The sequence below is a fragment of the Crocuta crocuta genome, unplaced genomic scaffold, assembly GCF_008692635.1.
Source record: "Crocuta crocuta isolate KB4526 unplaced genomic scaffold, BGI_CrCroc_1.0 scaffold333, whole genome shotgun sequence".
In the NCBI taxonomy this organism is placed as follows: Eukaryota; Metazoa; Chordata; class Mammalia; order Carnivora; family Hyaenidae; genus Crocuta; species Crocuta crocuta.
Window position 1 is genome coordinate 2,121,776 of NW_027532856.1, and position 24,941 is coordinate 2,146,716.

At 36.7% G+C, this 24,941-nt stretch overlaps 1 protein-coding gene across 1 annotated transcript in view; it reads left to right on the forward strand.

Moving 5' to 3' along the window:
- The window catches only part of BCAS3 (BCAS3 microtubule associated cell migration factor), a 586,605-nt gene that overhangs the window by 322,741 nt on the left and 238,923 nt on the right, over nt 1-24,941 (forward strand). Inside the window, exon 25 of the mRNA XM_077745617.1 lies at nt 5,164-5,261. Coding sequence (XP_077601743.1) covers nt 5,164-5,261 — 98 coding nt within the window. The remainder of the gene's footprint in view (nt 1-5,163; nt 5,262-24,941) is intronic.

Sequence of the window (24,941 nt, forward strand, 5' to 3'; positions counted from 1 at the left end):
TTAAATTTATTTCTAGGAGAGAGAGAGAGACAGCGTGAACAGGGGAGGGTCAGAGAGAGAGGGAGACACAGACTCTGAAACAGGCTCCAGGCTCTGAGCTGGCAGTCAGCACAGAGCCCGACGTGGGGCTCGAACCCACGAACCACGAGATCATGACCTAAACGAAAGTCAGACGCTTAACCAACTAAGCCACCCAGGTGCCCCTATTCAGTGCATTTAAAAAAAAGATCTCAGGGGCGCCTGGCTGGCTCAGTTGGTTAAGCATCTGGCTTCGGCTCAGGTCATGATCTCACAGTCCGTGAGTTCAACCCCTGTGTTGAGCTCTGTGCTGACAGCTCAGAGCCTGGAGCCTGTTTCAGATTCTGTGTCTCCATCTCTCTGTGTCCTGCTGCTGCTTGTACTCTCTCTCTCTCTCTCAAAATAATAAATAAATATTAAAATAATAATAATAAAATCTCAAGATGCTTTCCTCATATTTCTAACTGCTTAAAGTCTGCAAGTACCCTTCTTTCCTGATCTTATGCTTCATCTTTCAACTAACCTTCATCTAAATCTTGCTTATTCCCTCTTTTAGGCTTTAAAAAGTTTTTGGATGAGAAAGAACAGATATAAATTAACCTATAGTTGGTTGTATATATATATTCCTCATATATATTCTCTGACGCTCACTTGTAAGAGTCATAGTACAAAGTTTACAAAGTATGCCTTTTATTACTAAAGATCTTTTTTTAATGCAATGGAAAACTTGTAGGCCTCAGGTTTGCTTACAAATTTAGCTTGTTACACCCAGACTTGACACATTAGGGCATAACAATGAAGGGTTAGTCTAATGCAGTGTAATCTCCCTTTCCTTGTCTTCTCTTATAAAAACTTCTGTAATGTATTTTATTTGAATCTAAAATAGACCCTTTTCTTACATCTCTTTAAAAATTATGGAAAAATATGTGCCAATCATCTGTTGGAAATATATTTTTATATACCTCTTTGTTAATATCAGTTTTCTCTAACAATGCAAAAGGTGTTGCAGAGATTCATTAGTCCCAAATGTTTCTTCCTTAAAGAGTAATTCATGGGGCACCTGGCTGGCTCAGTTTGTAGAGTATGTGACTCTTGATCTCGGGGTTATGAGTTCAAGCCCCACGTTGAGTGTAGAGCTAACTTAAAAAAAAAAAAAAGTGGGGCACCTGGGTGGCTTAGTCGGTTAAGCATCTGACTTCAGCTCAGGTCATGATCTTATAGGTCGTGGGTTTGAGCCCTGCGTTGGGCTCTATGCACAGATCAGAGCCTGGAGCCTGCTTGGGATTCCGTGTCTCCCTCTCTCTCTCTGCTCCTCCCCCACTCACGCTCTGTCTCTGTCTCTCTGTCAAAACTAAGTAAACATTTTTAAAATGTTTTTAAAAAGAGTAATATATCATGGAACATGTCTCCTGTAATACCTTTTTCAGTGTCTTCATTTTTTCTTTGTTTGCTTTGTACTTTCCTCTATACATTTTTGTTTTTGTTTTTTGTTTTTTAAACTAGCATATCTTCAGCTTTTCAGAAGTGGGACTTTCCCGCCAAGTGTGAGGCAATAGTGGCAGTACTGTTACACCAGTTTTCACTGGTACCAGCCGTTAAATGTGATCTGGTTTAGATAGCCAGTCCATTTTCAGAAAGTCATCAGTCCTCAACTTAATGATTCAGTGTGTAGTCATTCATGTTTTTAAGTCACTCAGGTATTTTAATGTTAATAATAAGGCATTTAAAATAGACGGCCCATAAAACTATGTTTATTCTCTTTATTGAACTATTCACAAGCTTTTTTTTTTCTTCTGATAACTGTCACCTGGTGCCGTAACAAACCTCTGTCCCTTTTCTTTGGAGAGCATCTCTAGCTCTCCTGTGTAGACAGCTCTGTTCTTTGCTTTGTGACCTCCAGCTTGCTTAATTTCTCTTTACTTTAGATATAGCCCTTCGTCTAAGAGCTCTCTAACTTTCTTCTTCAGATAAAGCTACTGCCCTGAACCCCTTCTAGAATTTTCTCCAGGGGCTTTCCTCTTTCTTATACGGAGCGTATAGACTCTTGGTTAAAACCTTAACTTCCATTAGAACACAGTTTTGATGGGAAATTCAGATTTGACTTACATCATTCCAATTGCAAGCGGACTGTTTAGTACCATTTCCTGCCCAGCGTCCAGTTAGAAATGCAACTATTTACATTCTCCTCATTCCTGTTTACTGTTGCTCTGAGTGCCTCACCTCTATTTTTTTTTTTTTAAACTACATTTCTTTAGGCTTACGTACAATGAGACTAAGGCTGTTAGCCTTATTTTGTCCTTTGAATTATAAAAACTTTATTTAGATCTTTTTGGTACAGCCTAACCCTTAACATCTGGTGCCCTGTCCTGCACTCCATAAGGTATCATTAAGAATTATGTGGTGCTCTGATAGTCTGCTTCCCTATATCCTGACCTAAATGGGGAACAGGCAGGTATAGAGTTGACTGTCCTATCCATTAGGAAATCAGGGATGACTTAAGCTCATGGCAGCTTCTTATTTGCGGCAGGGATTTAAACTGTAAAAAAGGTGAATGAAATATTTATTAATAGACCTGAGAAATAGATCATGTAAAAGAAGCTGAGATACAAAGTCTAGTTTTCTACTCAAGAATGGCTCCTTTTACCTTATTATTTTATTTTATTTGAAAAAATTTTTTAACATATATTTATTTTTTTGAGAGTTAGAGACAAGACACAAGCAGGGGAGGGACAGAGAGAGGGAGACACAGAATCTGAAGCAGGCTCCAGGCTCTGAGCTGTCAGCACAGAGCCTGATGCGGGGCTCAAACCCGTGAACCATGAGACCATGACCTGAGCTGAAGTCGGTACTTAACCAACTGAGCCACCCAGGTGCCCCTTATTTTATTTTTTCATTGGTTAATTAATACATCCATCAGCTCACATGTGTTGTGATTTTGTATTTTTTAGTGAGGACATCTAAGTTCTCCTCTCAGCAGGTTTCAGGCATATACTACAGTGTTATCAACTGTAGTCACAATTTTATACATTAAATCCTTAGACCTTATTCCTGATATTTTAAGTGATACATAATTCACATAACATAAAATTCACTGTATAATTCAGTGGTCTTTAGTATCTTCACTCTGTTGGGCAATATACCCACTAACTAATTCCAGAACATTTCCATCACCTCTACCAGTTTGTTTTTATTTTTGTCATTTTTATTATGGAAAAATTTCAAACATCTATAAGCATATTAAAAGTTAAAGAAAATAATAGAATAAGTCCCCATGTACTTGTTGCCAGTGTTAACACATCAATTCGTGACCAGCCTTGCTTCATCTATAGCCCAATGCACACCTCACAACTCTCAATTTTTCAGAAACCCTAATATAAATTGAATTAGCAATGGGAAATTTATTAGCCCACTTACATTGTTTAGACCAGGAGGGGGCTTTACTTTGGATGAACTGATCATATCTGTCTAGCTTCTTATTCCTCTTAAAGAGCCAGAAAACATCTTTTCCAGACACTTCAAATAAACTGCTCCTCTTTTCTCACTGGCCCAAATTTGCTTAGACTTGTCTATCATGGAGTTGATTAATCTCTGCCATGAGATGATGAGATTACCATGACTGGTTTAGCAAAATCAGCTGGAGTAGAATGAAGGTTGGATGGTACACGATGAACACAATACCAGTGACCAGTATTTGTATATCAGTATTTCCAGCTTCTAGCTTCAAATGCTGGATCAAATGCATTGTCTTTCACCTGTCTCCAATTTTTTTTTCACACAACAAATACACGTAAGCTTAAACTGAACTTTCAGTAACTACTCTTTTTCTGAAATCTGTACTTGGCATTTCAGGCTTCTATAATCTGTCCATGGCGCTTATCAACTGCTTCTCTTCCACCAGTATTCACTGTGAGCTGTATGCTTCTGCTGAAGCATGCTCCTCAAGATGCCCTGAATTTATCATGCTTAGTCATGAAGCCAAGGGTCTTCTTGTTCCAGTTCGGTGCTTAAAGAGCACTTTTTACTCCTCTGCTATGCACATATCCTGTTACTGTATACACATCCAATTCCTGTCACAGCTCCACAAGCTCTCTCAGTCTGCTGTGTACCATGTATTCATTCTCCCATTTTCTCATTCTGAGCTTTAATTACCCAGTGCACTCATTTTCACACTTTTTTTTTTTTTTGCATTAGCCAGGAATGTGCACCTGCTGTACCATATATCCATGTGTACACCTTACATTTCATGTTTCTTTTCTGCCTGTTCCTAGAATAATACTGATGCAGAATTAATATTCAGCAAGTACTCATTGAGTGAATGAATTTGCCAAAAATGCAAGCTTGTATTGCTGTGGCAAGTTTTTATTCCTCTAAATTGCCTAGGCTCTCAGATCTTCTAGTCATACAGATATTTTTATGTTAATAGTATTAATCTAATACAGCTGGAAATAGACTCTTCACATTTGTAGATTTATCACTCCTAAGCAACTTGAAATTATATGTGGTAAATGTCAGTTTTGCTGAAACTCTATGATTCTTACACGCTAACTGGTAATTTTATGGCAGTAACTCTGTTAGATAGCAGTGATTCTAGCTAAGCCTCTGGCCCACACATTCGAACACAGCTTTGTTCTCCTTGTTTTTCTATGCTTCTTGTTGTATGTAAAGTAATCTTCATTAAGGATTGTAAGGGAGTTGCTCAAAATTTTGTATCTAGTGTATGCTGCCTTTAATGGCAGGTGTGACTAGCTATGGTGCTGTTCATGAATTTGAAAAGTGTCATAACTCTTCATATCTATCTGTCCTTTGAAATGTCAAAGGTTTTGGTATAAGGTATTTTATTTCCTTTCCCATTATACTAAATTTATTAATGTCAATTTTTTGATCCCTTACTTAAAATCTATTGAATAACTTAGAAATAGAAGAAGGGATCCGGAGTGTAGGGGATATTTGCAGTGTTCCTTCAGCTTTGTGCAAGAATGAGGGACTGCAGCTTTGTGCAAGAATGAGGGACTGTTTGTCTCATTTTAGAATGAATGGTTCTTTAATGGATTGGCCTATTCCAGCATTCCTGATTTAAGGTCTGTTGTAGCACGCGACAGTTTTGATGCCAGTAACATATGTGAATTAAATTAAATTGCATTGCAGGATCCAGCCGGTCCGCTCTGACCCAGTCAGCATGCCAGGGTCATCCCGTCCAGTCTCTGATCGAAGGGGAATTTCCACCGTGATTGATGCTGCCTCAGGTAGAAAACCACCTCTAAAATGTGTGCTGGAGAGTTCTGTGCATTTTAAATTTCTTTTCCTGCACAATGTAGAGAATAGTATTTTTTTTGCCTTCCTCTTTTTTTTTTTTTTCCTTTTTTTGGGGGGGGATGTGTGTGCATGTGTGTATATGTGTGTCTGTTAAACCAATACCGTGCCTACATTTGTTACTAAACAATGCCATGCATTTAAGTATCGTTAAGTTTGGTGAATGATGCAGTGGGGTTGGCACTTGATTAAATGTAATGAACACAGTATTGAAGGCTACAGGGTTGATGACTGTTTTGCCTTTGATCTCTCAAATGTGGAGAAGCAACCTTGACAGAGGACGTAAATACAATATATGGATTCAATTTACTCAACCTGTTGATTTTCAAAGTGCTCGATCTGTGGAAGTAGAGTCCAAATGCTGTAGCTTAAATGGTTTTATTATTGAAAGCATAAAGTTTAGAAATTCATTAACTTAACTTTAGTCTATCTATCACAGTTATTAACCTCCTATCGTTGGAACCAAGCCATGGCCATGTATCATTAGTACCTGGAAGTAGGTCTTTGCCTCTGTAGGTGATAGTTGCTGCATTAGTACTGTAAAACTGTGTTCTGCCAGATCTGCCAAGTAATAGAACTGTTTATAATAATACATTTTTCATCTCTAAATGCATTGATAAAGAAAATAAGGACAGTGATGCTTTATATTATGGTGCAGCTGCAGAGCGTCTGAAGCTAGCATACAGCAGGGTTTCATCAAGAAAAAGTCTCTCCTGAATAGAATTATTAAATACTCGGCATTAGTCAAACAGTTGAGTCAGACAGGATTTTAATCTATAGCAATTTCAAAATCCCCAGAGACTGCTGATTTGATTGAGGCTTAAACTGTGAAAGAAAATGGAAACAAACACAAAACTGATTTGTGAAGGTCACTTTTAAAAGACCAAAGCTTCTGTTTCTGATTCTGTGTCTGGATGTATTTTGAAGTTTGAAAGCTAAATGGTTTTGTACGTTTTCTTAGCTTTCTGATTTTTTTTTTTTTGCCCTCAGTGGATCGGACCTTGTGTCTGATTGAGCTGTCCGCCTCTAAGGCTGTGCCTTCGTTCCTAATGTAGACTCTTGCTTGAGAGGGCTCATACTTGTCCCTCTGCTTTCACTTGGCAACCATGCTCGTCCCCTGGAAACAAGCACAGAAATGTGTGAAGTCTGTAGCCTTTGCTTCCCTGCATTGAATGAAATACTGAGATAGGTGTCGCAAACAACAAATCTTCTTGATCGTTTCAGTCTGGGAGTGCTAAGAGATCCTGCTCATCTGGAATTATCATTTAAAATTGTGAATCCTGGAAGTGCTGTATTGTAACCTACAGTATTTTATTCGAGATTACAGTAGTAGCCTTTGTTGTGGGGGTGGGGGGTTAACATTCTTGAAAGGCCATATTATTAATGTTTTAGAGTTGGGTGGCTCGCAGTCAAGTAAACACATCTCTAAAGCAGTTGCTGTGCATTATTAAAAGTTGCCGTATTCAGCGCTTTACTCTGAGGTAATGATACTCTGTATTCACCCTATAGCACTGTCTCAATTTTAGCTCTTTTTAAAGATATCTCATGCCACAGAGAGGAATATCCATGAACTATCAGCAACCATAGTTTGATTTAAATCTGCTGCAAGAAGAGTTTTTAAAATGATGTCAAAGAAAGGAACCAGATCTTTGCCCTTGATTCATCCATATTTCCATTAGAGACACATTGTAGGAGATTCTAGGATATTGTTCTGCAGCTCTGAGCCTCTGCCTGAAAGTACTAATCTTTTTGAGTAGAGAAAGGACTTCTTGGTGACTAAGCTCTGTTGTTATTTTTCTAAGCCTGTTTTCATTCCAGAAAGCCATAGTTCCTTTCTGAGACAGAGCAATGAAATGTGTGTGCTGCTTTCTCTAACTTGGAGCTAAAGAAATCACATAGATGAGGAGTTGGACTGTTATGAATAATTCTCTGCTTCTCAAATGGTTTGGATCCCTATTGTTCAACGTATTTTTTAAGTGAGTGAATAATGTCTTGTTGGGGAATCTTAATCTACTTTATCTAATAGGACCGGTATTGTAACTGACTTACTTTCCTATTGATGTTTAGGGAGGTTAGAGACTAAACGGTTTGGGTTCCTTGTAAAAAGAAGTTCATGGGAAAATTCCGTTTTAGATTCTTCTGTTAAAAAGAATCTAATAAATTTGTATAACTGCTCCTGAACCAGGAAGTGCTTCTCTGATTATGACCCATGCATTAGAGTCAACTGCATATTACGAAGATGCTTATCTGGAGTTTTGATTGCCTTTGCTTAGAGATATGGCCTCTGTGGCGCCTCCTCTGATTCGGCTTCATGGCTTTGTCTTACTTTCAAGCAATTTATACAACTAAATGTATTGTCTTTTTAATTGTTCCTGTGGCACATTTTATAACTGTTCTTCTATTTTAGTGCCAGCAGTTGCTCTGTCTAAACTAGTGGTGCTATAATTATTTTTCATATAATTACTTTTCAGAGGCGTAGAATTTAGAAATTTAGTGTGATATGATTAAATCTTTGACAGTTGTAATAATTTTCAAAATGAAAATGTTTTATTTATACCTTTATTTTTTTATAGCATGTTATGTTTTAGAGATCTATTTATCTGGCGGTGCTATTCTATTGAAATTAACAGAAATCAGCAGAGTATTAGACTGCTTTTGCTAAGAAATTTTGTTTTTATAATTACTTGGTCATCTAGTATATCTGCTTCATATAGAAATACGTTTCCCAAAATATGTATGTTTTGCTTATTAACTTCAGTGATTTAGCATGGCATAAATTCTATGCCTTTAGATATATTATCTCTATATAAATATGCATATTTAGACTGGCAGATCTATTACTGCTTTATAAGTAGATGTCATTCCCATAGCATGTTTCATCTGAACTTCATGAGTCAAAAGGTACTATCCTACCTAAAATTTTGAGTTTAGATAATTATGAGATGTTCCCTTCTTGACCAAGAAGACCATTCTGGAAAGATATAGGATTTTACCCTTATCCACACAGGCTACCTAGAACAAATGAGATTTGAAGGAACTACTACCATTTTTCATTAACATCAGCATCTCCAAATCATAGACAATATTTCTAGATGAAGTACTTTTTTTCTCTGTACATTCCTTTCAGTGAACTATATAAGAATTTCTTCTCATTGTTTTTTTTTTTTTTTTTAATAACGTGTCCTCCTTTTGGTAAAGGTATAGGACCTCTGAAGAAAAAGTAGAAAGATAGCTGCCAATGCCTTATTCAGATTTTGTTTCTCACATTGGTGACTGATCCTCTCATTCCCAGACCTGTAGGCTATACCTGTTGGGTAACTTAATAACATCTCTAAAGTTGCTTTCGATCCCTCCAGGCAGAAAGCCTAGAAAGATCTGGTTCATCCTAAGTTTGCTTCTCCTCGTTTGTGGTTTTACTATGGAAATTGATGTTTACCAAGACAGAGCTCAAAGCAACTGGGATTTAAAGACAGACTCATGCCTGGTTCATATGAAGAGCAGACCTCTTTGTCAAACTCTACTAAAGTAAACATTTTTATAGAGAAAAAGTTATTGGAAGTGGTAGGAGCAGTATTTATGTACATTCCTGAGGAAGATGACAGTAGGAGAAGGGAAATTGTGTGACAGTTAAGCAAAATGAGTTCTTACCCTGTAGAGTAGGCTTTGATAAATAAGGTATTAGTGTTACATCAAGTATTTCTATAAATAAGAACAAAGTTTCAGACTTAGTATTTGTTGTTCTTTTTTTTTTGTATTTGTTGTTTTTGACTCAAGAGGAATATTATTTTCTTTGTATGATTGAAGTAATCTAAATAATTTCCAAGAAATTAGTTAATTCAGGAGATACTTTTTCAACACCCAGCTTTTCCCATTAGCAAAGTAATTTGCATCCTGAAGAAAATGATATACTTAAAACACAAAATGGTTTGATTTGATTGATTTTATAATTTTTTTGTGCCTGCTGTGATTTTATAAAGATCATTGTGCCTACTTTACAGATTTGGCATTTGGTGCACCAGATATTTTTAAAAAACAAATGATACTTACTAGAGAAGTATGGTTGGGTAGGCAACAAGGAGATTATTTAAGTCACACCTCTGCTGGAAGGACATTCATTTGGGGCATGCTTTTATTTTACAGAGATTTTTCTGATGTGCTGGGGGAAGAATATTCCTAAGGATTATATTTCATTGTATCTACAGTTGCCATTCTAATCTGAGGTAGACAGGCTTAGTCACTGTGTCTTAATGCCATCAGATACACAAAAGATGCTGGTGGTAAGAAGCAAAGAGATATGTAAGAAACACCACTTAGTCTTCCAATGGTGAGGCCACTTAGTGCCATGATTTTAAAAATTAGAGCTGAATAACAGAAGCCGTGACATTATAATCATGGTCTTGAATGTTTGCTGAAACTTTCAACAAGTGATTTTTCCTACCTATCCAGTCTTCTCTGCGTCTGTAAAAAGAATTCAAGATTCCCTGCACAAAAAAATTGTTTCACTTTTTTTTTTTTTTTTTTNTTGCTCAGAGACCTTCAAAATAACATGGGTCTCAAACTTGTGACCCCGAGATGAAGAATTGCATGCTCTACCAACTAAGCCAGTCAGGTGCCCCTCCTAAACTTGTGTTTTAATGTATCTTTCATAATTAACACATCAGAGACTTTGCTCTACCAAAATCTGTATTTTCAGAATAAACAAAGTGCCTACAATTGTACTAATCTGTGGGATAAGTCAATGAGTAAAAAATTTTTTCACTTTTTTTTTTATTTTTTTGGTCAGGGATGTGTTCATTATTTCCTAAAATAATTCTCAGATATAAAGGATATAAAGTTTTTTAGAAATATTGATACATTTCTTTGAATGCATGATGTGGTTTTCGTTTCGTAGACTTCCATATAATCTTTGTGATTATAAGGTGACGAAAACCCCAGGCATACTTGTACCTTGAATATTCAAAGCCTATGTGGGATCAGTAAGAGGATTATGGATGAGGATGAAATTAAAAGAAGGCTTAATCCTGAACTGTGAACAGTCCCTCAGAGGGGAAAAAGGAGGTCAGCAACTTTACCTTGACACTATTTATACTTGAGACCGTTAGCAAATATTCAAACTCAGATACTAAGACTGGCTTTTTTTTATTAGAAAAGAGGAAGTTGTGCTTTATTTCAACTCTAATGAACACCTACATGTCTGTATAGAATCCCTACATGTCTGTATAGAATCAAAAATAGGTGTTAGAGATTAAGAACATAGGGAAAAGACCTGATTTTGCCCATGAGGAAGGTGATCAGCCACATCTCTCTCCCTCTGACTTAAATATTCCTCTCATTCTTCTTTCTAATATTTATAGGATGTTAGAAGATGAAATTCAAGTTAACAATGTGGAAAATTTTAGCTCAGCACAATTAAGGAAAAAAAATGATTGCCCCACTTGAAGATGAAGAAACTGTAAACAGAAGTAGAAGAAGCTGTTGGGAAAGCTTTTTTCTGCTGACACACTGCTTCTTTGAATAAATCTTTTGTCAACTAAAACCTCGCCTTTGCTTTCTCTATTGCAAGCACCAAGTCCTTGACATGACTTTAAGTCTTCCCTAAGCATTTTGAGAAGGAATTGATGGAATTCTCTCTACTGTTGATATACCGGGGTGCCACATATTTACCAGGGGCTTTTTGGCCAAGAGACCCAACTTTTCTTTTTTGTACCTTTATTACTACATCTTTAGTACAGGCCTGGACTGTTTATGCAGTCTGTTGCCTGAGACTGTGGTGGCAGAGGGACAATATTGGGGGCAGTATTAGAATTTGTTTAAGTCTGAACCGGGAATTCCATTTGTCTTAGTGACATTAGTGTCAAACTGTTAGTGCCACGCTATTTTAAATTGTGTCCAAGAGCCTGAGAGGCTTATGCTTATAGGTGCCATCTATAAACTTAGAAAGAAACAAAAGAGTCTCTCTCCATTGAATATGTAAGCCCAGTGAGCAATTAAAAAGCAGCCTGGGACCTCACCCGGGCAACTAGTCGGAACCAGAGCTCATGATAGTCCCCTGGATATTGTTGAAAACTGTCAGAGAAAAGCTAAAGCAAATAATCGAAGTGAAAATAATTGTTCCCGGGAAAAAGTCTTGTTTTGTAAGGTTGGTGTAGTGTAAAGAGTTGAGACTAGTAACTTCTGAATCTTTGGCTCTATTCTCAACACTGCCCTCTGTGTAATTACCTGTTTGGGAAATTGCTTCAAAACCCAAGGCTTTTCTACCATAAAATGAAGGAATTGAAGTAAGTTATTTCCAAAGCCCCTTCCAACTTGAGAAATTGATAAATTTGTACTTTGGATCACCTTTGAAGAATTTTTAAAAATCAGGGTATAATTTATATATAGCAGAAATGTACATATCTTAATCATACAACTTGATGAATTTTAATACCTATCTATATAACTACTCAGAACAAATTAGAATATTTCCATCATTCCAGAAAGTTCCCTCTTGCCCCCTTCCAGTCAATACTACCTTTGAGCTAGAGAGTGACCACTGTGACTTTTATCATCATATATTAGTTTTGTCTATATTGAACTTCATGTAAATGAAATTACCCTATAGATACTTTTGTGTGTCTGGTTTCTTAATGGTTTTGAGTTCATCCAGGTGTTACATGTGTTACTAGTTCCTTTTTGTACATTGCAATGTAGTACAAATATAACACAGTTTATGTATCCATTGTCCAGGACACTTGGGTGGCTCAGTTGGTTGGTTAAGCGGTGGACTTCAGCTCAGGTCATGAACTCACGGTTCAGTTTGTGAGTTGGGCTTTGTGCTGACAGCTCAGAAGCCTGGATCCTGATTCAGATACTGTGTCTCCCCGCTCTCTGCCCCTGCCCCTCTCACATTCTGTCTCTCTCTCTCTGTCTCTGTCTCTCTCAAAAATAAACATTAAAAAATGCTTTTACGTATCCATCGTCCTATTGTTTTTAGCTTTTAGCTTATTGTGAATGAAGTTGCTATAAACTTTCCCATATAAGCCTTCTTTTTTGACATATGCATTTTTTTAACACATACATGCATATATTTTGAGCATATACCCTCGGACTAGAATTGCTGGCTCAAGAAATAGGCATGTGTTTAGCTTTATTAGGAACCTCCAAGAAAGTAGTCCAAAATGACTATGCCATTCTTAGAAATGTATGAGCCATTCTTGTGAATGTAAACTGTACTTTTAATTTGCTTTTCTCTGATGAATACCGATACTGAGCACTTACTGGCAAGTTGGAGATCTTTTGTAATTGTGAAGACTTCCACCAACTTTTATGTGGTCTCTTGTCCTATTGCATTTAAATTCTTTAAATATTTTAGATGTAGGTCTTCTGTCAGATATTTTGCAAATATTTCCTTTCAGTTTATTGCCTTTTCACTTTCTTACTGGTGTTTTTTGACAGGCAGAAGTCCAATTTTTCCACTGTTTTTCCTTTTATGTTCTAAATTTTTTTTTTCCATTTCACCCAGTCTTGAGTGATGCTATTCTCTAGTAATTGTATAGTATTGGCCTTTGCGTTTAGGTATATGAACCTTTTCGAACTATTTTTTATCATGCTATGAGGCAAGGATCAAGATTCAGTTTCTTCCATGCAATGTCTTTTGGCACTATTCATCAAAAAGATACATTTTGCTTCCAAAGAATTTCATTGATGCCTTTAAAAAAAATTCCGTGTGTGTGTGTGTGTGTGTGTGTGTGTGTGAGAGAGAGAGAGAGAGAGAGAGAGAGAGAGAGAGAGAGAGAGACAGAGAGAGAGAGAATCTGGCTTTATACCGTGATACTGTTTTAATTATTGTAGCTTTTTAGTAAGAGATCTAGCAGTTTAATATCTTCACTTTTTCTTTTCATGCCTATCTTGGCTACTCTAGATTCTTTGCATTTCTAAACACATGTGTATGTAATACCAGTAATTCATGGTGTGGTCCCCTGACCTGTGGAAGTTCCCAAGACACTTTTAAGGGATCTGTGCTTGAAAACTATTTTTATGGTGATGTGAAGTGATCATTGGCCTTTCTTTTTTATACCGTGTTGACATGAAGTACACACGATGCAGACGCAATGGTTGATAAAACTGATGGCATCTTAGCATAGTAAAAGCAGTAGTACCAAATATGCTTGTAGCTAAGGGTACTCACTCATAGGTTAAAATTTTAAAAACTAAATTACTGTCTATGATGCAGGCAAAATCATTGACATGTGATAATTTTATTAAATTTTGCTGCTTGTGTACTTCTTTTTAATATTCTATTTATCACAGTTTAATTAGTGCATGATAGTTATCTTGACAAAATGATCTTGTGTGATTATTGTGAAACAAACTAGCAACTGTTTTCATGGAATGCTATTTTATTAGAAAGAACAACTGGCAAACTTTGTTCAGACTTGGGTATTTGACAGAAATTTTATCAAAACTAAACAAAATAGGCCTGTCACTTCAAAGAAAACAACTGGCAATATTTGTTATCAATGATAAAACTCATTTTCAATTAAAAATTGGGGGGTGCCTGATGGTCAGTTTTTTGAGCGGCCAACTTCAGCTCAGGTCTTGATCTCACAGCTCAATGGCTCATGAGTTCGAGCCCCACTTCGGGCTCTGCTGACAGCTTAGAGCCTGGAGCCTGCTTCAGTGTCTCTCTCTCTTTTTGCCCTTCCCCTGCTCATGCTCTGTCTCTGACTCTCTGTCTCTCTCTCTCTCAAAAATAAACATTAAACATTTTGTTTTTAATTGGAAAATTATAAATCATATATCCATGTATCTATCACTGTTTACCAAGCTCCCAGTACTTACAGACATTTCTGATGAGATAGGTAGTGATATTAACTAGAGGGATATTTTTATGTTATATAATAATATAAATCCACATTTGGAGATCCAAAATATTTTCCGAAAGACCAATTTTGTGATATTACAAAAGTATGTATGGGTAATGGATCCATTCCAAGTGTAAGAAAGGACAGAGGATTTTATTGTAACAGACTACAAAAGTTCATTGATACTGTTTCAATTAATTTGTTAAGTGTCTTCTCAAAGAAGACTATCCTAAGAATCTGAAAAGACTCAGGATCTGAATATGCTCTCTCCTTTTCCAGTTACATTTTTGAAGGAGGCCAACTTGCCTTCACATACTCAACCAATACAACATATCACAACAGATTGAATGTAAATTGGTACAAGAATCTACTTGTTGATTATAAAAGTTTCTGTCCAAAAAAGTAAAAATGCTGTTCTTCTCATTATTTTTCAGTCTGGAAATTTTGAATAAAAAATGTCATTTATGTTAATACCTAAAGTTTCTTGTCTTTTAATGAGTTAGTACATAAATGTTTTCAACGTTGATAGATATAAAATACATGAACCTTTTGTGCTCTTTGGAAACCTCAATTTTTAGAGCACAAAAGGGTCCTGATTGAAAAAATGTTTGAAAACCACTGAGATATAACTGTATCCTCATATGCATATACTTTAAATGTATATTCATCTCTACAGAAACTTAGATGGGATTTCATTGAATCTATGGATCAAATTTTGGAGAATTGACATCTTAAAAATATTCAGTCCAACTTCCAACACATGAATCTTTTATAGCTCTCCATTTAGTTAGATCTTCTTTAATTTCTCCTAATACTGTTACATTTCAATGTAGAAGTCTTAAACATATTTTATAAGATTTATTTCAATTATTTGATGTTTTGAGGCTTGTATAAATAGCATATTGTTTTTCATTTTTCAGACTTGTATTCATAGTAGATGGACCACATTATTTTGTTTGTATCTTGAACTTATATCCAGAAACCTTTTTTTTTTTAACCTTCAAGTTTTTATTTAACTTCCAGTTAGTTAATATAGTGTAATATTATTTTCAGGTGTAGAATTTGGTGATTCATCAGTTACCTGCCACACCCAGCACTCATCACAAGGGCCCTCCTTTCTAAATTCATGTATTCTAATAGATTCCTTTGGATTTTCTACTATGTAGTCATTGATCTGCAAATAAAGATGGTTTTCTTTCTTTCTCATCTTTATACCTTTTATTTCTTTTTCCTCTTCATTGTACTTGTTTAGACATTCTGGTAAGATGTTGAATAGAAGTGAAGATATTGAACATTCTTGTCTTTACTTAATCTTAGAAGTTTTTAATATTTCTGTGTTAAATATGTTACAAACAATTTTCTAAATGAAAATCTACATGCTAATATTATATCATACCTTCATTGGAGTGAGTAATAGATTGACAAAATTCATAAAAGAATCAAATGATATTCTTAAACTGAAAAATATACCTTAATTAAATAATTTGTTGAATGGGCTTAATAGCTGACTGGATGCAGAAGAAAAGGATCAGAGACTCAAAAACAAGTCAAAAATTATCAAACTGAAGCATAAAGGGAAGAAAATAATGAAATAAAGCAACTCAATGTGAGAAGTATGTGGGGTAATATTAAACTGCCTAATGTATGTGGTTGTTACACATGGATGACAAGAAGGAGGGAAGGGGCAAAAAAAATAAGTGAATGGCTGAGAATTTTCCAAAATTACATAAAGACATGAACTCTCGGAGCTTCAAGAAACTCACTGTACCCCGAGTAGGATAAAAACAGAATCATATCCAGGCATATCAGAGTCAACCTGTCGAAATCTCCAAATCAGGAAGCAATTTAAAAAAAAAAAAAAAAAAAAAAAAAACCACTGTATTTCTTTATTTCTTGGGTTCATATTTGAGTGAGAGTTTAGAGTTATGACAAAATTAGGGTGATTCTTCATCACCCTAATGGCAGTATGAGATCCCCATCTCCCAGTCATCTATGAGGAATCTTCAGGATATTCCCCATTAGGTAGAAGTAAAAGATACGGGAAACGAATATTTATTGATAAACAGCTCTGTGCCCAACACTGTGCTAGGTGCTTTTACATGGCTTATCCCACTGAATCATATTTAATTAGGATCACAGGCCCATCTCAGAAATATGCAAAGCGTGGGACCTAAGACACCTAGCTCCTGATACTTTAGAATTACTTACAGTGCATTATGGTGACACCTCAGATAAGTCCAAACCTCTTTTTACCCTGAGTGATCAAATATTCATTTCAAAACACTGTATGCTGAAATGAGCCACGTGGGAGTTGAAGAGAATCAACTATTCAGGTGGTGAAAATGTGTGAATGCAGCTGGCAGATGAAGTTCCAGTGTGATGAATTCCCAGCTTGTCCTTATTGCTGCAGGCAACAACTGACAGGCCTGACTGGTCATTGGCTTTCCATTTCTGGCATTGATGGGACTGAACATTCTTAGTGTCACAGATACTTAAAAGCTGTCCCTGTTATAGTGGATACAAACAGTGCTGGAGGGTCCTTATTGCATAGAGATGTAATCAATACGGTCTAGAGTTCTTGACCTGAACATATAATTATCTGGATGTTATAAAGGTAGCTTGTTGTTACAGAAAATGCTTATATTCAGAACCTTGAGACTAAGTTGTGAATGGAGAGAAGAAAAATAGGAGCTTTGTCCCTCTTCCTATACTTCACAGCATTTAGGAAGCTATCATAGTAATCACAGAACAGGGTATTCTTATAGGATTAGTAGAACACCATATCATCAGGCTTTGAGGTGCTGAAGTTTAAATCTTACCTCTGATGTGATCCTAACACCCTGTAAAAGTTGTGACTTTAATGTTTTGCAGCTTGTGGCTATAATTGTATTGAATACCAAAACAGAGGTTTTTTATTGATCCAAATACCTGGATTTGAAGTATAGCTTTAAATAATAACACATTTTGAGTTTGCTGTTTTCCTCCTAAGAGTATGGTGAAAAAAGAAGCTGGGTAAGCAGACATTACAGCATCCATGGTCCATGGGCAGGAGTGAGCAGAAGGGGATGACACTGGTAGCAGTTCTTAAGTCACTGTTTGTACTGATGCCTTTAAGTATATTGTGATTGAGATTAATTTGCCCATTAAAATAGCGGGAAAAAGGCACAGGCTGACTTAACAGGAGATGTGAATCCTGATTTCTCTGTCACTGCTTGGTTTAACTCTGGATGGCATCATTATTGGATTACCCTATAGATAGGATGCCTTAAAAAAGAGGGGGAAAGTAATGCCTTATGGTAAAGGGCTCTTTAAGAACAAGGGCTGTCTTTGCATATCTCATGCCTGGTATTGGTGCTTGCCACAAAGCAGATAATCGATATTTGTTGCATTGTTGATTTCTGATAGAACATAAGGCTTTAAATATACCATAAACTGATTAAAATTTAATAACACCACATCCTTATATCTCCATTACCTCACTGAAACCTAGAACATATGATCTTGGCCTAGAATTCTTAATTAGAGTTGTCTTTAGGTTTATGGTCACTTTTTCTTCGTTTGGGCCGTTGGTAAACTGTTTGATCTGTGGGAATATTTTTGCGGAGCATTTCAAATGATCTTTCATCTCATTTTTAAAAAGCAGCATTATGTTTAAGTAAATATGTTTCTCATCTTTGATATATAAAACATAACCAGATAATAAAAATAAGGCAATTATGGCCCTCAAATCAGTTGTGCTTTGGTGGTATTAGGCTTGCATAGGAATTTGTGTTTTAAGGTTATCTTTTTTTAAAAATGTTTTAAATGTTTTATTTATTTCTGAGAGAGAGAGAAACAACGTGAGCAGGGAAAGGTCAGAGAGAGAGGGAGATACAGAATTTGAAGCAGGCTCCAGACTTTGAGCTAGCCATCAGCACAGAGCCTGATGTGGGGCTTGAACCCACGAACCGTGTGATTATGCCCTGAGCCGAAGTCGGACGCTTAACCGACTGAGCCACCCAGGTGCCCCAATTTTATCTTTATAAAGCATTCACTATAGCAAATTCCTGCTTTCTGGAATCTTCTCAAGCCTGGCAAACATCCACCGAAAATAATGGACCTGCTTTTGTTTTCTGGTCATACTGGGCTAACTTTCAGACATATCGTTGTATGGTTATGTGGGGCTGTCTTTTAAGCTTGTCTGTCTTATACGTGGACCCAGAATATTAGCATTTAGGGATATCTGACCTAAATTCCATGCAACCAAAATATTTTCTTGAAGAATTGCCACCATTTTGGCAATGTCATTGCAGTTCAGTGACTTTCATTTGTGCTCCAGGCAGCCCTGTGAGACTTGGTATCTTGAGTCTTAAACCTGTTTTACTTTGATGTGCTAAAAATATTGGAAAGACCCCAATTATTCTATAAATGCTCCATGTTAAGATTGGAGAGAATACCAAAGTTACACTTGAAACTTTAATTGAAGTTCCATTAGTAATCCCTTTTTTAGATGAGCTTATATACTTTTCAAATGAACAATGTTTATATGATTGGGAAGAGAAAAGACTTTCATTTCACTCTTCTGTTTCTCTCTACCTAAAAAGGACGCTTACAGCATCCATACTAGTCCCTTTGACATTCTCCTATTGGGATGACCTTTCCTATGTCAGAAGTTTTTAGCCATGAGTGAAAACCTTTAAGTAGAGTTTTTATAGCCATGGTAGGATCCTAATTCCAGAGTCAGAGGGCCTGAGCTAGAGAGACCTTAGTAAAATTTTGGTATGGTGCCTGAAACTTTTCATTTGCCTTGAAACCTGTTCTTAATTTTACTCTTTATTCTAATTCACCCCATTGATTAAATTAATTGCTTTCTCCGCTGTTCTTAAACTTTTACTGTTGTGTTTATCGCCTCATATTAAAGTTAGTTGGGAACCATTTCCCATTTTAGACTGTGAGCTCATCTTTGTGCTCCCCACAGCACCCTGAACGGTTCTGACACATAATAGGCACTCAATAAATGTTAATGAATTCAACATTTCAGCGTGAAATATTGAAACCAAATTTTTGCATTTGACTAGACACAGTAGTTGCCTTTTAGGAAGGGAACTGAGTGGCTAGGGAACAGAAATGAGAAGGAGACTTTTTTCAATGTAGTCTTCTAGAACACATGCATGCATTAGCCACGAAACATAAATGAAACTCTTTAACACCTAACATATTTTTCAGCATTTGACAGGTTACCATTGCAAGTTGTTTGTTTGTTTACATAAATAAAGAAACTGAGGTTAAGGGATGTTAAATAACTTGTCTGTTGTCACATAGCTAGTAGGCAGTGGAGCAAAGATCTGATTCTGTGAAACCTTCACTTCTTCCACGGTATAAAACCACATCTTGGCCACAATAGCCTGCCTTGGTTTCATTCATATGATTAGCAGGTAGCAGTGTTCTATCTGACCTAGGAACTGTCTTTATTCATTCATTCGCTTATTTTTTTTATTATTTTTTTACAAATAGTTTATTGACAAGTTGGTTTCCACATAACACCCAGTGCTCATCCCCAAAAGTGCCCCCCTCCATGCCCATCCCCCCCCCNTGCTATTGTGGGTCATTCGTTTATTTTAAGAAAGAGACAGAGAGCATAAGCATGGGGAGGGGGGCAGAGGGAGGGAGGGAGGGAGAGAGAGAGAGAGAGAGAGAGAGAGAGGGAATCTTAAGTGGTCTCCATGCTTAGCCTGATGCTGGCTTGATTTCACAAACTGGGATCCTGACCTGGGCCCAAATCAGGAGTTGGACACTCGACCAACTGAGCCACCCGCGTACTCTTATTCTTTATATCATTTGTTGTGTGCATATAGAAGTCTTCAACTGCAACACTTCCACTCTTGAGTGGCACCTCTATTTTAAGGGCATTGGCCAGGCCTCTTTGATAAGGTTTTGGCTCCCCTAGGGATCCTTGCTGCTTACAGAGAGAGACTCTTACCTTTAAGCAGTAAACATTTACTTTCACCTAGGAACGCCACAATCAATCAGGTAATGTTCTCTCAAGCTGAAAAAGGCGTTCACTAAAGAATAGTGATTGCCCAAGGTCACTTTCTTTTCCATCTACTTGTGGGCAAATGCAAACTAAAAGAATATTAGTGTTTGAAACTCACAATTTATTCTGTATTTGGGGGTAGGGGAGAGGGACGCAAAGTGATTATATTTCTCTTAGAAGCATTTTGAATTGCTTTTTCAAAATATGGATTAAAGCATAAAAGAAGCCGAAAATGCCCTGATCCTAAATGGACTAGACACCTTGATCTTCTATCATGGCATAATATATGAGTGGGGATTCCCAAAGGACCTTTGTATACTACAATATTTATTACTCTAAAGATCCACAAGTTCTTCGCCACGTTGACACTTATCCACTGGACTTGTGTTTTCACATGTTTAAATTATCCTGGTTTGTTTTATATAACTTATTCAGAAATAACTCTCCACTTCCAATCCTGAAAAATAGTATTTGGCCCTGTAATAAAGGTGGAGAAAAGAATTCAACTCAGATAAGAAAGTGTACATGAGAGAAAAATGTATTTGCTTGCTCTTCCTGTCCATTAATGCTTGGGAACTACAGGATCTTTAACCAGCCCATTTTATGCCTCTGTTTTCTAATCTGCAAAATGGTAACTAAATCTTGCCTTCTATTCAGTTGACATGAACAAAATACTAATAAACCGAAAGGCTCTGGATTGATACCTCTGTCAGCTCCTGCTGTCGATGGTGGAACTTTCTCTTGTAGTTTGCTCACTGTCATTTCAAGAATAAACATTATCGTTTGTTCTTGGTTTATTATCATTTATTTTTAACATACAGTCTTGGGGCACCTGGGCATCTTAGTTAAGTGTCTGACTCTTGAATTCACCTCAGGTCATGATCTCATGGTCCATCGGATCAAGCCCACTGTCGGGCCCTGTGCTGACAGCATAAAGCCTGCTTGGGATTCTCTCTCTCCCCCTCTCTCTGCCCCACCCCTGCTTGCGTGCACTCAGTCTCTCTCAAAGTAAATAAATACGCTTAAAATAAAACAAAAACAATATAGTCTTGAGAATAAAAAAAAAGTTACTAAGAACATTAATGAATATAAAACCATTAACATTCACAAAAATAGCTATATGCAAATTAGTAGGTGTCCTTTATTGAGACAAAATTATTTTGAGGTTGTGATCATGAAAATTATCATAATTTTGAATTATGTGTTTCCTTCCATACGACAGAAACCTAACTGAACTATGTGTGCTGGGGAAATTATAACATTAAAAGATAATAAATAGGATGGTTAACATCTCTATTTAAATCTTGAGTTCCATGCAGCCTATACAGTTCCTGTGCTGCATATTAAATTTTATATGTAATAAATAATACCTTTTTTATAATATTTGATTGCTTAATATACTGTGCTAAGTACTTCACATACATTAGCTTCTTTATTCTTCATAAAATTCCTATGAGGAAAGGTATTGTTATATACTTGCCCCTTGAACAGTGTGGGGGTTAGGGGCGCTGACCCCCCTGTGCATTTGAAAATCCATGTATAACTTGACTCCCTTAAAAGTTAATTACTAGTGGCCTGCTGTTGGCCAGAAGCCTTCCTGAGAACATAAACAGTCAATTAACCCATATTCTGCATGCTATATATATTATATGCTGCATTTATATACTGTATTCTTATAATAAAGTAAGCTAAAGAAAAGAAAATGTTATTGAGAAAGTCATAAGGAAGAGAATATATATTTACAGTACTATACTGTATTTATATTTTTAAAAATCCACGTTTAAGTGGTCCCATGAAGTTCTAACCCATGTTGTTCAAGGGTCAACTCTAATTCCCTTTTTTCAGAGTAAGGCGTGTAATTTTCAGAAAAATTACGTATGCTGTACTACCTTCCACTTTGGTAGTGCCATCTGAACTTCTTTGTCATGAACATGTTTTATATAGCTCTCTATTAAAATTTAGTTTTGATAGGCACATTTTTAGAATAGGTAAGTGTGTAGTGGAAGCACATGTCCTTTGTGGTCAAATGTAGATTCTGTCTTTTAGCCAACCAGCTATATGACCTTGACTCTCTTTTTCCTTAAGAAAGGTATAAGAACACTTGTCTCCTGTTGGGAAAATTAATAGGACATTTGTAAAACTTCTGGCCATAGCCCAGGTGCACAAGGACTCATTAAATGTTAGTTCTCTCCTTGTTACTTTATTTCAGCAACGATGATGATGATGATGATGATGATGATGATGATGATAGTGATGAGGCAGTAGCTTTTACTATATCCCAGAGTTTTTGTATCATATGTATTATGTGTATATACCTATGGAGACTGGCTATGGTATTGTCCTCATTTTATAATTGAGGACACAAACTCAGAGAAGTGGTCAGTCCCATGTTGGAAGCCAGACAGTCTAATCCCAGAGCTTGTATTCTTAACTAATGTGTAATAGTTTAAATCTCAGAAATTGTCATCCTTCACCATCCATTTCTTCAGTTTCAGACTGCAATGGTATGACACTTTCTTTCCTTATCCTCATTTGACTCCTATGGTAAATTTGTTAGATTAGATATTTAGAGACCCTTCTGATTGTAAAATTTGTGATCCTGTATTGTTTGGTTACATTTGCAGTATTCTGAGGCAGCCCTGATAGTCTCTTAAGGGAAAGATATTCATCACTGATTTTGAATAGTTCTCTACTGAACTGAGATTAGCCGTTTCATGGGAGTTTTGGTGGGGACTACAGAACAGGAACTAACTCCTTAAACTTCTTTACTCCTTAAAAAGAGGATCCTTAAAATAGTTCTGCCCAGTGGATTTGACTTTAGGGATGTTTGTTTTCACATACAAATACATTTCGCTCAGTCTTCAGAAAGTACTCCATCTTCAAAAATGGAGATTGTTTTGTTTGCCTGGGGAGCAGACCACTCTCCCAAGTATGTTAGACTGGCTGTTTACATTTGGTTTTGACTCTGCCTTGATCTGTCCCTGTCTCGCTTTCACTCTTTTTACCCCTCTCTCTGTTTCAGTTTGTCTTCTGTTTCTCTTTCTCCTGTCTAGCTTCTATCTTCCTATTTTGATAATTCTGCTTTATTTCTGTAAGTGAAAGACTCTCCCAGGATGCTGAATATGCCTTTATTTTTACAGCACTCCTTATATGCACAGAAGATTTTAGCTTGGCTGTAATGCTTGCTCTTGGCATAAATTTGGCAGATAGTTTTTAGCCTGGGTGAGACTTCTCATTGGGATCATGAAAGTGTTGGGGCGTCACTGCCCTCCACTTTTCCTTCTTGAAGTATGACATTAGTGGTTTTAGCTCTTGTTGACCCTTCTTTTTAAACCAAAGCTTTACAGCTTATTAGTGCATAGTGTGGATTTTTCTTATGATATGTTGGAGGGAAAGAAAAAAACTCCTCTAAAGTTACAAATGGTTTCACTTACCAAAATGATTATTTCTCTTGGAAAGTTTTGTCTTTTCTTTAAAATTTCCGGGAGTTGGGTGGGCTCGATGTCCTCTCTCTCACTCTCTTTCTCTACCCACACTCTCAGATTGGCAGAAATGCTGAGAGCTTTAAGCATAATTCCAGGCTTCTAGGAGGCAAATCATTGACCAAGGAATAACCAAGACACACTCTTCTGCTGTTATTTTTAAAGAAACTTTTTCAGTCAAAATGTAAGCCTTCAGGCTTGTTTGTTTCATTTATGGAACATAGAACAAATGCTTTGGAACATTAGTAATGACTATTTCAAGCAACCTTGGGGAATTGAGATCTATGCCTTTCATATCTGCAATTAATCTCGTATTTCATCATCTTTGGATCAGATAATAGGCTCATTTGCTTAGGACCCAGATCAGCACCTTCTGTTCCAAATCAGGTATTACATGTCCCCTTGTGAGAGATTCTCCACATTGCCCCTGTTTCTGCTTCATTAAAGGACTTCATTTAAGCTCAGTTTTCCAAGGTATCTGAAGGCTTTAATGAAATGAAAATGATTTGCCCTCTCCCTAAAAATAATACTTAAAAAACTTTTATATTATATTTTGCTTATAGAGTAACTTTGCCCACCCCTGGAGCAGAGCACACAATGTAAGCCTAGTAGATCTAAGCTTCTGATGGGTCCACAGGAAATGACTGAAGAAATTTAAGGATTTCCTGGCCAGAGCAAGTCATGTCCTTCAGTAGGGTTTCACGTTATAACAGAAACCTAGATATATCTGAAAAGAAAAAAATTGTGATTTTTTCAAATCACCTTAACTGCATGAACACATACTTCAGGTAACCTCCATAGGTTGCCTCCCTGCTCTTGGCTCAGCAGTGCATTTTAATAGAGCCATTTCTGCACCTCTGCTCTTTCATTCCTCCCCCCACCCCTTTTTATGAGAATAAAAAGTAAATTGGGTGCTATTTAAATATTCTCAACTTACATTTATTGAAAACTACCACGCCGTGGGGCATAGCACTTTGAAAAACCGCCTTGCTTGAGCCCAGTTTTCCACCCAGGTGGTTTACCCCAAAACCTGGACTTTGCTTTACTCAGACTTTTAATTTCTTTAAACCAAATGATCACAGAAAACTTAGAAGGAGCCCAGTTTCATTTGTGAGGTTTTTCAATAAAAGTTAAGTGGAGTGTGGCTAGGAAACCAGACCTGTGAAAAGCCATGACTCTGCTGACGCTACAGGAAAAGCAACAGAATTCTTATACCACTCACTTTCTTTCAGTGTTCAGGAGAAAAGAGACGAGGAAGGTGGAAGAGCTCTAGTG